The 15,718-nt window shown below is 36.7% G+C and overlaps 1 protein-coding gene across 4 annotated transcripts in view; it reads left to right on the top strand.

Moving 5' to 3' along the window:
• The window catches only part of VTI1A (vesicle transport through interaction with t-SNAREs 1A), a 303,668-nt gene that overhangs the window by 58,426 nt on the left and 229,524 nt on the right, over nucleotides 1-15,718 (top strand). For 2 of the 4 annotated variants that reach the window (XM_064144392.1, XM_064144394.1), the window contains exons 4-5: nucleotides 6,057-6,134; nucleotides 13,396-13,416. In XM_064144392.1, coding sequence (XP_064000462.1) covers nucleotides 6,057-6,134; nucleotides 13,396-13,416 — 99 coding nt within the window. The remainder of the gene's footprint in view (nucleotides 1-6,056; nucleotides 6,135-13,395; nucleotides 13,417-15,718) is intronic. The other 2 variants (XM_064144393.1, XM_064144395.1) reach the window with 1 other exon arrangement.

The raw sequence follows: 15,718 nt of genomic DNA, 5'->3' as shown, positions 1-15,718 counted from the left end.
CCCATTTTTCACCTGAACAAAACCAAAGTGAAGCTCCAAAGAAAGGAAACAATTAAAATATCAATCAAAAGCAATTAATTTATAGTGCATAATTTTGTAACATCTCTTCCATGGGGCACATACTGGCAATGTGAATTTAATTCAGAAGTTCTCCTCTTTACAGGGTAAACTCCAGAGTAAAAGGTGATCTAATGATCTAATGAATCAGTTCATTCAGGTGAGGTGTTGGTGACGTGCATGGGCCACTGGACAGAAGTTTGAGATGGAAATAGTTTAGTGGGCAGAAGCTGTTATTTTTCATGACCCACATAATACAGTGTCTTGTATCCTCCTGAGAGTTTGCCTGACCTTCCTCCCTGCCCTCACCCCATAATGAAACAAAAAGTGTGTTTGATGATGGTTATTGAAAAGATTTATAGGCCTGTGACTTCTACTTAGAATGGGTGATAGTATCTCTGCAGTAATTCACATTAGCACTTGAAGTTTGATTTCTCTCTGCTGTTGTAGGAGACTGATGACCTTTGGCAGAATACAGGTTTTAAGTAGTGCATTTCTCTTTCAGAGTTGCCCGCAACCTTTTTTTTGTGTATGCATGCAGGGATCACAATCATGAGCAGGAGTGGCTTTAAGTGTTGACTTTTGCCAATCAGAGTTTATTGTGAAATTGATTCCTTCAATCAGAAATGTGATAGGATTTGTAGAATAGTTTTTATTCCCTTTTAGACATAAGGAAATGCACAAAAATAGAATCACAGAATAAGAATCACAGAAATGTCCAGGTTGCAAAAGACCCTCAGGATCACCAAGTCCAACCTACGACCCTATTCCACATGATTCACTTTAAAGCATATCCCTAAACACCACATCCAAACAATCCTTAAACACATCCAGGGTTTGTGACTCCACCACCCCCCTGGGCAGCTCATTCCAGTGTCTGACCATACTCTCCATGAAAAATTTCCTAATATCCAATTTGAACCTACCCAGTCTCAGCTTGAGACCATCCCCCCTTGTTCTGTCTCCAACTACCTGAGAGAAGAAACCAGCTCCAGCCTCTCCACAATGTCCCTTCAGGTAGTTGTAGACAGCAATGAGGTCTCCCCTCAGCCTCCTCTTTTTAGAGTTGCATTAGGTTGTCAGCCTCCTCTTTTTAGAGTTGCATTAGGTTGTATATCAGCCCTGTGGAACCATATTCCTGTTTACACACACTCAATAAAAATAAAGCTACTTAAGAAGAGGAGAACCCCTTTTAAGCTGCACTAAAGTTTAAAAGTCTGAAGTATCTTTCCTCAATCACTTTTACATTGAAATGAAGAAGTTTTGAAAACTGAAGTTTGAACACAATTTCTTAAGCCATTTCAGTAATTTTGTTTCCTAAAGAAGATATTTTGAGCTTCTGTTTAACTAGAAGCTGTGAAATTGTTAGGTAGGGTCTCTTAATCTTCTTCCCATTTTTTTAGCACTGTTTTTTTCTGTTTCTGCTCAGCAAAAAACAAATCAAACCACCTTGAGTGTCTGCTCAATGGCAGAGATGAAAGTGTTAGCTCTTCAGTATTTAGCAGTCTATTTGAGGATCAGGTCACTTTTTTCACCTTGCTTTTAGCAAGAGCATTGACAAAGCTGACGAAGAACACAAAAGGAAATCTAGTTTATTCATACAATTTTTTTCTCTGGTTGTATTAATCTCAAGTGTTTATTTACATCTAGAGTAGGGCCAAACTCTGAAACAGATGCCTGAAGACTTTATTTTTTTCCCAAATCTTTTTTATATACTAGGGAATCCTAATGAATTTTGTCTGAAAGCAGATGTTTGTGGATTAAAGAGGCCTTTTTCTTTGTTTATGCTTACTTTGCCCCCCCCAAAAAAATCTGTTTAATCTGTTCTTCAAACATTGAGACAGACAAATGGAGAGGCTGGACCTGTTGTCTGAAATGCACCTAAATTCTCTTATTTGTTCAGTGGATTACTTAGCATTTAGGAGGGGGGGAAAGCTATTCTTTAGTTCAGGTATGAGCATGTGCCATACTCCTATCCATTATGTGGCTGCTTGTCAAAAGTGCATTGGACTTGAGGGGGCATTGGCTAGCTCTGGCCTTCACTAATGGGAACATTTCAGCATGTGGATGGTAATTAAAGTATAGAATGCAGAAAATTAGGGCCAAATTGAATAGAAATGAATGAGTATGTGTTCTGTTGTGCAGATGTTGGACAAAGATTATTTTGGATAGCTCTTTCTATCTACAGTGTATTTGGTTACCATGTAAAAATCAGTCATAGACCATGTAGATTGTTTCTCTTCCTGTTGCCTTTTCTGTTTGTATGTCATGATGTGTCTGTATAGGTAGTAATTTAGTAAAATATCCTGTCTGCCAGGTGTGGAAACTAGCTGATTGTATTGTAATACCAGATCATTACTTAATTCATATGCAACCTAGCCTAGCACATGGAAAGCATTATAAATCTATTTACAGTGTGGCTGGCCTGATGATAACATTGTATTAAATTCCCAGGTGAGGCAATTTAAGCAATTGCTTTGCCATGTGTGGGCCATGGAAATTAACTTCTCCTATGCTTTAGTAATAGACAAACTTCATTTGTATGCTCAGATTAGTAGTATAGCAGAATTCTTACAGTCTGCTTACATGTACCCTATTTCACATGTAGAATCATACAGAGGGGTGGTACTACAGATCACAGATCTTAATTAGTTTAAGCTGAGTTAATTCATTTCAATTCTAATTTAGCTGGTCTTGCCCATGAACACATGCAGTTCTACTGGGAAATGTTAAGGCTTGGGTCAAGTAGACAGATTGTTTAAAGCCAAATTGCCAGACAGAACTGAGCAAGTGTATCTGTTTGAACAGGGCTTTAAGGAAATCACCCAATCAGTATGCAAAAATCCTGTTCATAAACCAAGAGAGATCTGCCTGGAATCAGAAATTCTTCCTTGTCAGAAGGTCTGGATACTGTAGTACATTTAAAGCAGCTTCTGAAACTTTCTTAGTCTTGAAGTTCGTATAGAAAGTCGCTTAACCCTTTGGTGCCGTCATGCGTTTGTGTGCATGCTACATTCGAATGCCAACACCTGCCCTGAGTAAGGAACCCTTCTGTGCTTAGGCTTTTTGTCTCTGTATGTACAAGAAAATACAAAATACAAGGAAAACTTCTATAATTGACAGTCCTTTATGGGCAAAAACTGTGCATAGAACCTCTTAAACCTATATTGAGCTGCCCAGAAATGCCTTGGATTGCAAACTCTGTAAAGCTTCTGTCTTTTCTAGAAACATACATATAAAGTACCAGTAGACAGTGGTAACTGACAACTAAGACTAAAAATGTTGACAATTTCTTGATTTGCCTGGTTAGCTTATGTATAGAAGTCATTAACTATTTATAAAATGCATTATGAATTGGTTTCTTTCAAACTGTAGCAGTGTGTGTGACATTTCCAGCTCAAACTATCATTCTTGCATTTGGCTAAAGTATGTATTTATAAACAGCTGATAGTGATGAACTGAAATAAAAATCAAAATATTATTTAATTACTGCATTTGAGTGAACCAAACTAATTTTGATAGCCAGATTTAAAAGGGTTAGCCAACATTACTTTAATAAAAATGAGAACACTGATTCAAAATATTGATATTTTGGACAAATCCTGGAAGAACAAACGGACACTTTAGTTCAAAGGCCTTTCCTTTTATATTATTGATTCATTTGGTAGGGAAACTGTGATCAAAAGTAATATCAAATTATTTATTGATTATGGCAAAGAGTTATACCTAATTGTAGTCAAAGGGTTATTTCTTTTAATATAATTGCTGATTTTCAGATCGTGACAGATTAGTGCAATGAAAGAACAATGGTACAAACATATTTATTAAGTTCAGTGCTGATGATATAAAGGATTATAAAGGGCTTCTAAAAATTGTACTGCTATTAAGATTCATTTTCTTTCCTGGGAAGAATGTTCTTTTTCCTTTCTCCCATACAGGAGAATGAGAATATCATCCAGTTAAATCTTTCAAGTAAATGACATGTAACCAAGGACCATCTCAGTCTCTCTGTATAATTAGGCAACTTGCTCACTAGAGAACAAGCTCATGAAGCATCATGCTCCTCATCTCAGTCTAATAATGATAAATGCATTCAACACTAACAGAATCAATGGGTCTGAGTCATTTCATGAAATTGGGAGAGACTGAACTACTACATCTCAAATGGGAAGATCCTAATCAGAAAAGATTAGATATTTATTGGTATATATTTGTAATTTCCTTCCTCGTTTGATGTGTATCAAATAAAAATAGGAAAATAATGTAATTGAGCAATCTATGCCAATTTGTTGGCTTTTTGGTGAAAAAAGAGAAAAACAAAACCTAGCTCCATATGATATTCTTGCATACTGTGGAGTGTTTTAGTCCCCCATAGTGATGAAATGAATAATTTAAACAGGCAGCTCTGATACCACAGCCTGTTTAAAGGTTCTCATTTCCTTTAATGCTGTAGACTACTTTAGCTTGGTTAGTACGAAACTGTGACAGCTGAGATCTCCAAAAGATTTGGCACAATTCAGCTCTTGTAGTAGGCCCATGGTATGCTTTGTCCTGGCTATGTACATCTGGAGCTTTAGTATATCATCTAGATCTGAACAGTAGCAACTGAATCAGAAATTGGTAAGCACTGTAACGATGACAATGGTAATAAAGGGTGAGCTACACAGGATAAAAAGCTAAAATGTGTTGCCCTGAAACAACCAATACAAGGCTTACTGCAGTGCTAGGTTCCTAGCATAAGGGGTGACCCAATTCCATACTTCTTTGCTCAAAGCTAATGTATTTCCCTGTGCTCATTATAATTTCTGGTGGGTTGTTCCCTTTGCCTGTTTTACAAGCATATTTTTCTGCCGTGATTGTCCATTTAGGGAAGGTTTGAGGATGGATTTGTTTTTGCTGAGTTCATACTAGTAGTGACTAACACAACAGAGTGTGAGGGAAGCTCTCTTCAGTAAAGGAAGATCCTGCAACTTAGATCTTGCAACTCTTTATCTTCTTTCTCTGATGAAATGTAAAAATCATCCTAACTACGCTGAAATATAAAAAATATTTTAGATGTTAAAAATTCTTTTTCACTTTTCATGGTGAATATAGGGATATTAAATAACTAAGAAAGGGCCTATTATTTTGCCAATAGAGAAATGGAAGGGTGGGTTGATGCTTTCTTTATGGACTTCTCCATTGTTCCACTGAACACTGTCGTACCTTGATAATCTTCAGACATTTCTTTTCTTTTGCTTGCTACTTGATCTAACTCATAATCAATATGATACCAGTTCATGATCAAATCTAATGCTCATAAGCTGTGAATAACAACTATCGTAACAATCTGATGAATCTCTTTTGTGGTGTTTCCATCAACTGCTGTAAGCCAATGTTTCCTTCTGCTGTTGTTTTCTCTCCATTTTCCCCCTCCCTCTGATTTCTGGTCCTTTTCCAGTAGGGATTCATAGCCTCAGTAGCATAGAAAACACTTACTCATTTTCTGCATCTTAGAGTTCAACCAATTTTGTCAAATGTGTTTTGATCAGGTTTGGTTTTTTGGTGATTGTTTTGTTTTTTAAGTGGGGAAACCCTCAGTGTCTATTTCATGACATCGCTGCTCTATTGTGCTGAGTTCTGCATCCATCTAGCGAACGTTCTTCAGAACAATGCACTTCTGCATTTCTTCAAGGCTTTTGGTATTAGTGTATATTGTCTCTCCTGGTTACTGGATTATCAGAACTGGGACACACATTGCACATCTTGAGCTTCACTGAAGCTTCTCTCATTGCTAAAATGTTAAGGATGTGGCTGTCTGGGAAATGCTAAGCTTTTGCCACTCACATTTGTCAAAACGCAGCAGCTGAAGAACTTTGAAATAACTTTTACTTGCAGATTTATTTTATTTTACCAAAATAGGTATCCATTAGGGGGCTCTCGAGGTTTAAGATGATCAGCCTTGATACCAATGGCTTCGGAGCTTTACTTCCTAACCCTTTTTTCTTTTTGTTTTACAGAAAAGGTCACGAATCGCCTACAGTGATGAGGTGCGGAATGAGCTCCTAGGGGATGACGGGAATTCCTCAGAGAACCAGGTAGGATGCTAATCAAGAAGCCCTAGTGGGTGGCTGGAGGGTGAAGGAGGTCACTGGCACACTGGGCTTCTCAAGCTGCTCCTTAACAGCATTAGCAACAACTCATGTGGAAGTGATACTGTTTAATGCAAAGCTGGGGTCTTAATCAACTTCAAAATGTTTCTTGGAGATCTTACATTTAACCCTTTAACTTGTGATCACTGTCTGCTATCTTTAAAAAAAATCTTTTCTTCTCTTTTATTATTTAGTACTTAAGAAATAACTTGAAACGCGCTGTTTGCCGACAAAGCCAAGGTCTTCACCTCAAACACATGTAAAAGGAATAAAAAAGTACATAATGCAGCTTTGATAATAATGCAGTATAATTAAATCAACACTGGCAGGCAAAACAAATGAAAGTGCACTCTCAGAATTAGGCAGTACCCCCACTCAGCTTCCTTATGTGATTCCTTCCCTAAACAGATTTTCTCTCCTTGTACCAAAAACACAAGTTGAACTAATAAGAGCAAGCTTCCATAATGTATGTTGTGCTAGAATGCAGAGTGCTGTCTGTCTCTTGAAATGAGAGAAAGCTTGATAGTCCTGAGGCTTTTTTAAAATCTTGTACCCCTATTGTTGTTCTGAACACTGTAGTGAGAATCCTGCTAGACTGCTGAAAATTAGAAAAGCAACATTACATTCATGGGACTTTGACCCACCTGTTAATATTTCTATTGGCGTTGAAACTTGCTTGACAAGCTCTGTCTGAAAGCAGAATGTCTTCTTTCCTTTTGAAAATCACATCAACTGTAATCAGAGTTGTGTATTTTGGGGTTAGAAGTTAGTTGAAAGTTTTCTTTAAATATCAGATTTTTCTCTTCTGACCAGAATTGAAATTATTTTGGTAGTGAGAGTGAAGTTTAAGTGCTTACTTGATAAATGCAGTATTAAATAAGAAAATGGATCAGAACACATTCCCAAGTTTTTGGTGTCTTTTTCTCTCTGTAGAAGGTCAGCTGTACTAAGGATAGAAAAAAAAAAAAAAAAGAAAAACTTGGGTGCTTATCCCAGTACAATTAATTATAAACCACAGAATGCATAAGCATTAAGCTTATCCAACATTTTAAATACACTGTAAGTTTTAAATTCTGTAGTACACTAATGCATGCATCAATGAAATTATGCACAGGATGCACTTTACCTGTAGAAGTAAGCCTGTAGCAGCTTTAATATCTATATTAAGAGTTAAATTTAAGAGGTCTTCATCTTCAGGTTTGTATAGCATAGCAAGGGAAGATTCCAGAATTTGAATAAAATAAAGACATTTCTTTTTTATCCCTAAATAAGTGTATGGAAATGATTATTTTAGAGAAAAGAGATTCACGGTCTGAATATCATGATGGTAAAGTCAGTCCAGTGGAAATGTTAGATTTCTGGTTTATTTCTTTTAAGGTGCTGCTATTTTTACATGTCAAGAAAAAATTTGTGTGAATTCAGACATAAAAGGGCAATTGTGATAAGAAGCTTTACTTATAACGGAATATCTTATGTGTAGGGATGAGATAAAATATCTTATTTTCACTTTTTAAGGAATGGTTAAATAACTGGTTCTCATGCACTTTTGGAGAGTTATGATCTTTTTTTTCCCCTCAACTTGTTGGAAGTGACATGGTCTCATCTCAAGGAACTAAAGGATACCTTCAACTGTTTGTCTTTTTCTCTTTTTTTTCCTTCTAAATGACCACTTTTTCAATGGAAGGAAATTTTGTCTGGTAGAGGAGTTTTCCTTGATCTTTTAGGTAATCAAAATCTTTTCCTATAACCCAATTCTGAAATATCATATAGGAGCAACCTGACTTTTTTTTCAATATGTGAATGCCAGTTTTGGTTTTCTATAAATTGTGTTGTTCCGATATTTACTGTCATAATCTCTTTTGATTATGAGATGTCATTATTTTTATTTCTACTTAATATGCATTCAGTGACAGCTACAAGCAGGGAGTGCAGAAACTTCAGTCTGATGTCGAGCTGCTCAGAATGTACAGCTGTCAAAATCAAGCGTAAGATTTGGGTGCATGCCTTACACAGAACATGTTGTATCAACATATATCATGGAATCATTGAGGCTGGAAAACACCTCCAAGATCATCAAGTCCAGCCTATAACCTAACAGTATATCAGCTAAGCCATGCCACCAAGTGTCACATCCAATCTTTTCTTAAGGACCTCCAGAAATGGTGACACCACCACCTCCCAGGGTGGTTGCTATAACTCAGTAGCCCAATATTTAATGCAGTTTCACTCCTATATGTTATTATATCAATAGAACACTTGGACTAGATGACAAAAGGATGCTCACATAACTTGCAGCCATATAAGATATTTGAATATGTTTCAGATTCCTTCTTTCATTTTATCTTATAATTACAGGTAGTGCATGTACTCTAATGTTCTTGGACTTCTCAATAAATCTGGATTAGGTTAAATTAGTCAAATTGAAAAATGATGGGTTTATTATCCTCAATTCAGTCACCAAACTGTGAAAGAGGATAGGAGAGATTCCCCTTTTGACAGCTCAAAATTGCTCCAGTACCAGAGTTTATTGTCCTCGATTTAGTCACTAAACTATGAGAGGGGAGAGGGGGGATCCCCCTTTTGACAGCTCAAAATTGCTCCTGTACCAATCCACAAATATTACAAAATCTGCCAGTAGAAATGCTTATTATTTGGTTGAACTGAGGTGCTGCACAAGGGAAGTGAGATATGGGCTGCATGACTTGGGTATGGTCTTTGTCATTATGATAAACATTTGCATAGTGTTTGTGGTGAAGTGAGAAGACAAAAGGAACTTAATGTATACTGGCTAGTATGACTGTATTAAGTACTTAGAAATAAATGAGACACTAGTGGAAAAATAAACAATTAGGATCTTTTATTTATTCAACTTCTGGCTGAATTAGTTGAGATTCAAAGTTACAATTATGGCAAACCACAGCCAAGTTATAAGCAGTAATGAATAGAGTCACTGAGTTTCCAGTTGTTCTCCCAAGAAGAAAGATCAAAGTACAAAGAACAGTTTGAAGAATTAGCAAAGAAGATTTATGTTTTGTCTTCTTCCTTTTTCAAAAATGTATCCCATAAGTAGCAATCATTACATGTAGATGACAATGTGACTAACATTGTAAGTTGCCTTCTAATGATTATACCAAGATTTAACTAATTTTCTTCAATAAAGCATGTAGAAACTTCTTAGAAGAAGCTATAAGAATTATCCAATTCTAATATTCGAAGTGCCTTTGGAAATAAATACATCTTTGTTTAATGAGATAGTTATATAGCACTCTTAATGCACTAGAGTTTAGAAAAGACATTGCTTAATACACCTTAATTTCTGTTTAATTTGCATTGCAGGAATGATGTCAGGTGAGGCACACACAGAGACTGAGAAAAGGGACATGTCCCTTCTTGCATCACCCCCTGCTTGCAACCCCAAAATCTACTGTGTGCATTAGGTTGTTATTTATGTTCCAGGAGTGGACTTGAACAGCTCTGTTGCTTTCAAGTCTTATTTGCCATTCCTGCCATCGACATTTAGCAAATCCCTCGCAAGTTTTGATTTTTTTTTTTTAGTCAATACTACACTACTTAAAGTTGTGACTTCACTTTAACACTCCTAAAACTGGTTTATGTGGCAATTCCTTTTTTTTTTTTTTTAAGTATATGTTGGGTTATTCATAAATCCTTCTCGACCAAAGTAATATCAGGTGCAGTATTAACAACTTTCTTGAAATGTAGTAGTTTCCCTTTCTCTTTCACAGCTGTGTTCATTAATGAGTTTAAATGCATGTTAGGAGGAAGTTCTTCCCAGAGAGAGTGATTTGCCATTGGAATGGGCTGCCTAGAGAGGTGGTGGAGGCACCGTCCCTGGAGGTCTTCAAGAAAAGACTGGATGAGGCACTTAGTGCCATGGTCTAGTTGACTGGATAGGGTTGGGTGCTAGGTTGGACTGGATGATCTTGGAGGTCTCTTCCAACCTGGTTGATTCTATGATTCTATGATTTGCATTAGGTTAAACCACGCATCCATATAGACACATTGTATAGACGATTGGTGGCGACCAAGCATTTTGTGTCTACTTAATTTCTGACTACAAAGTTGTGATATTATTAGATGTATTTTTTTTGCTTGCTGTGCATACATACTCCTAAAACTGGTTTATGTGGCAATTAAATTTTTAATTTTTTTTTTTTTTTTAGAAAGTATGTTGGGTAGGGTAGGATGTCCTTGCTCATGGCAGGGGAGTTGGAACTAGGTGATCCTAGTGGTCCCTTCCAACCCTGACTGATTCTGTGATTCAGAAATCCCTCTTGACCAAAATAATATCAGGTGCAGTATTAACAACTTTCTTGAAATACAGTAGTTTCCCTTTGTCTTTCACAGCTATGTTCATTAATGAGTTTAAATGCATTTGCATTAGGTTAAACCATGCATCCGTATACACACTCACATTGTATAGACGATTGGTGGTGAACAAGTATTTTGTGGCGACTTAATTTCTGACTACAAAGTTGTGATAATATTAGATTTTTTTTTTTTTTTTGGCTTGCTGTGCATAAAGTGTGTCAAACTTCAGCTACGGACCAGGGGGTGAAGTTGGTCAATTTAATTCCCCGAGATCTAAAGAAGGTCGGTATCATTTCATATAGCCCTGGCAGAGCAGATCATTACCAGACACAAATCTGTTCGTTACATGCCGAGGGTTTATAGCAAAATAAATAGACTGTCATCATAAGTTCAGAAAATTGTGTGTTCGACCCACGATAATGTGTAAAGGGCGTTTAATAGAGTTCAGCATTTATTCGTTATCTATATGCGGACAGAGCCGGCGGTAGCGTTATCAGCTGCTTTAAAAAAAAAATTCGGTAGTTTGCTGCGTCACGTGGTGTGTGCCTCACACACACACACCCCCCCCCCCCATCTCACTCCTTCTCTCTCTCTCTCCTCTCTCTGTGCGGCTCAGTTTTGATTTTAGTCACAGCAGAAGGCTTAGCCACAAGAGATTCCACTGGTTCAAACCAGCGTAAACCAGATTTATGATATAATTTATTTATTTATTAGCCTACAAAGGAACAGATTGCGCCTCGTATCGAAGGCCGTAGAGTGAGAGATGTAAATAACTAAAGAACTAAATGAATACAATCTTTGTTTCCCCCAAAAAAACAACCCCAAAAACATATGCTGATCACCAGACCCTAAAATGGTGGCTGCAGACGGCTTGGTGCTGTTTGCGGTGGAGCGGGGAGCGTCATAAAAATAACGCTTCGAAACAGAAAAGTAAAGGTAACACATTTTCGGCCAGAACATTGTTAAATGGGGGGGAAATGCATCTTTTGTCGGTTTGAATGAGTATCTTTCAGCCAATGTTAGAGAGGAAACACCCCCCCCCCTCCAAAAAAAAAGAAAAAAAAGCCCCCTCTCGTTTCTCTAGCTTAGCTGCAAATCCCATGCAGAGCTTAAATTCAGCCATGCAGCACAAACAAGATAGAACATTTTTGTTTGGGACCTATTGAAAAAACAAATGTGCAGCATTTTAAAACTCTCATTGATTATAGCAGGGTGGCATGGCCAAACGGGCGCTGTTGCGGGAGAGTAGTTTTAAACTTTGGCCCTTTAAGTATCATAGCCAACTGAAGAATGGTGGCCTCAGAAAGAAAAGATAGCTATGTGATCAACTCCCAGATCTTCTCTTTCTAAAGAGCCTTAATGTTTGCCTTTTTGGGGAAAAAAGGGGGGGAAGATCTGGAGAAAGACCAATTTATGATAGGCCAAGCTCTCGAATTTAAGCGACGGTTTGGCGGACAATGCAGTTTTCTTTATACCAGTTCTAGCAAAGTTCCTTTAGCTACATACTGAAGAGCCATTTCAGTTTAAGTCTGTGTGGTAGTAGCCCTCCTAATTACATCTCGTTAGAGCCTCCTTGCCTGTTTTGGTAAGGGGCTGAGGCGTATGTTCAGTTTTAGGCGAGCCATATGAAACAATAGAGAATAATGGAGGTTCTTTTGTTTCCTTCATGCTGGCGAGAATTTATGAGTAGTAAACATTCCCAGCTTACACATGTGTTGAAAATTAGTGTTATGAAAGCATAGGTGAAGTATCAGCATAAACTGAGATAATGATGTAGCTGTTGTAATTTCGAATTCAACTGGAATCGGTGAGAGAACTGTAATTTTTTTGATAAAGAGCCACTCTTATGCTGACTTTTGTTGTGAGTAATTATACATTTTATTCCAGTACAAATAACTTATCACTCTCTCTGAGGGGAGAGCATGTTACAACGTAGCTTGATAATCAGGCTGGGGTTTGATTTAGTTTTACAGCAAACCTGCCAGAGCAATATTATTAATAGTGGTAGATTGTCTTGATTTGCAAGCCTAAATTGATACATTTTAATTGTATATACTGTATAAATATGGGGACACAATGCACACACACTCTCTGTATATATATATATATACACACATACGCATACATATATATATATATATATGTGCACACACCCTGTGTAGTGGTCTAGGATTAAGAACCTGGAATGGGTCTTTTCTGAGTGGAAATATTTTTTTATGTTCCTCATTCCTTTGTCTGTTTTTTTAAATAAGCTATACAATAAATCATAATTCTGAGCCACCTAACTAAGCTCTCTTTTTTATACTGGAAAAAAATCCTCTGTGAGAGTCAATAATAAAATTAGATAAGGTAGTTACAGTAGAATTCAGCTATATAAAAATTGAGGTACTTGGTTACATGCTATAAAGATGCAGTCGTCTATTAATAAGTTAGATCTGCTGGTAAAATAAGAAATCAGTTGTCACAACTAAAATATACAGCAAACATTCTGCAAACTTGTATATACAAAACCACTTCAGCTGTACAATCTTCGAAGAGAGGAATAGTAAACTTGTTGTTTTTTTTTTCTTTATAATATAGACTTCTATGAAGTCATTCCCCTTTATTTCATGATGGTGTCTTAGATGTGGTTTAAAAGAGAATTTCACACTATTCTCTTTGTTTAATGTGACAGTGTGAGAAAGTGATCTTTATTCGTTCAAAAAACTCTGCATGTAGTCTATGTTTAGGTTCTTTTAATGTGTTTGTCTGTGATTTTTAAATGCTAAACATGTAAACAGATAAATTGTCAATGTTAATTCTGTATCCTGTCACACAACTGATCTTTCTTTCCTGCCATTTCTTTCCTTTTTATCTTTTTTGTGCGTTCATGTTGCAGTTGATAAAATTACGTGAAGAGGTGAGTACTTTCTTGCTTTTTGTTGTCTAGCTTTCCCTTTAAAGCTGAGTTTCTAAATCTGAAGTAGATCTTTTTGTTCATTGTTGCAGGGAAATCTGCACAAAGCAAAAATATTGATTACATTGCTTTAAAATATTCACTGTTGTGCCTCTTTTTCCCTAATAATTGTGTACTTACATAGGAAATCTCCAGATCAAACCTTAGAAATTAACATTCTTTGATAGTGGAAATTTTTTTAAAGGCAGTAGAAAAAGAAGGGAAAGAAAACCCCAACCCTGTTATTTGATCTCTGTTAGAATACCGTGATCAAATCAGGTACAGTAATAATCATGTCTGCATCACAAAATCTTTGATAGGGTAAATACATTTATACCCTCGTATTGATAGTGAAAGCACTGCTCTGTTAAATCCTGTGCTGAAACACTGCAAAAATTACACAGAATCCCAGTGTTTTGGGTTTGGTGTGAGGTATTGAGGTATATGTTGGATATTGTATATCAACTGAAAATACAGTACAGGTAGACCTATGCACACACATCAATATTTATTATTTATTTGTGAGTGCTGTAGATCTGTAGGTGTAACACTAGAGATCAGTATTCCAGGATACCTTTCTTCCAGTTACAAAAATGACTCATAAATATTGAGAGAGAGAAGCCTGTTTTAGTGGTCAGTTCCTCAAATATTTCCATCTATTTTTTTATGAAATTAATCTCTTCTATTACTTACTGCTCTAGCAAAGCAGGTATCTGAACTGCCTTTTTAATTTATTTATTTCCTGAAAGCTGACAAAACTGAAGTCTCAATAAACTCCAGATTACTTAAGAGGTCAGATTTCTGAAGTGTTTCATGTGGGGAGTTTGAACCACTGAAGTATTTGAATAAATATGTTTAGAAGCACGAATATTTTAACATCACATATTTGTCTGGTATCTCTGCTGGAAAGGATTTGTGAGTTTTAGAACTGATGATGACAAAGAATTGTGAGGCAACCAGATTGAGCACAATTACAAAGAGTTCTGAAAAACACTAAGGTGTTTGTGATATAAAGATTCTTTTGCTAGTTCCCCAAATGCTTTATTTCCCCCCCCCCCTTCTTTCAGAGCTGATATTAATATGATAAATCTTCCGAGTAAAACAGTTAACAGCAACAAAAATTAAACAAAATAAATGTGTAACCACATGAAAGCCCTCCCACCACTGCTGAGCTCCCCTCCCCAACAGTCCCACTATTTAAACAGATCACAATATAGTTGCAAGGGTTTCTGTAGCCTGATAACTGAGATTTTTCAGAAGCTTCATCTGTCATCCCTTTAATGACACCTACACCTCTGCTCCTGTGCTTTTGTAATGGAATGTACAAACAAAAATGGATCATTTTTGTTTTCTTGTAAATATATAGATAATAATTTTCTAAACATAAAGAATCCTCATTTGCAGATTTACTCTGAGAATTCTTATCAGATATAAAGAGCAAAGCTGCTACGTAACTGCTCTTCATTTTTAAATAGCTCTAAGAGAAATTAAGAATATTCAGGATGCAATTTAGGAGCTGTTCTGAACTCCATCACAGCATTTGGAGCTTATAAATCCTCTTTGTTAGCCATGTACAAATTTTGACATTGCTTCTGGTAATTCTCTTTTTTTCCTTTCCCTTGCTAGCCTTATAAGTTGCCTTTTCTCTCTCCGTATGTTGTGAGAGCAGGAGCAAAAAGAGCTAAATAAAAGGGTTTATTATTTTGTCTAGATCAAAATTGCACAGGCAAAGAGGAAATAATTTTAAAATCAATTGTAAGCATTCTGTTCTCTGCACTTTGCTACACGCTGTGTTGGATGGGATGTAACTGAAATGGTGTTTTTATACCTGATGCAAAATGCACATTAAAGTTTAAATGAAGGCTAATACAGTGACTCAGGCATAATTCTTAACTCATCACATAGTGAAACATCAAGGCATCCCCAATTATAGTTCTCCTAAGGAGGTATGAACTGATCTTAAAAAGAAATTGTGGCTTGCCTTAGTGTTTGTTAGTAAAACCTGTGCTGCTTCTCATTACAGAACTCTATTCTAGCACACTTGCCGTACACAGGCTTTCACGAAGGCTGTGTCGCTCTGTCTTTTGAGCTCCTGAGATCTCAGTTTGAATCCAGCCCACATGGAATGACTAAATCTCTAGTGATAGCATGCCACTTTGCAAAACTTCCTTATATAACTCCTGATAGAAGCTGTTTCTGAAGCTGCAAGACACTGAATCACCTTGCTACGCACCTTACAGAGAGCAAGGGATACTGTAGAAGGAGT

Source organism: Pogoniulus pusillus, chromosome 6 (assembly GCF_015220805.1).
Source record: "Pogoniulus pusillus isolate bPogPus1 chromosome 6, bPogPus1.pri, whole genome shotgun sequence".
In the NCBI taxonomy this organism is placed as follows: Eukaryota; Metazoa; Chordata; class Aves; order Piciformes; family Lybiidae; genus Pogoniulus; species Pogoniulus pusillus.
This window is presented reverse-complemented; position numbering and strand designations above follow the sequence as displayed.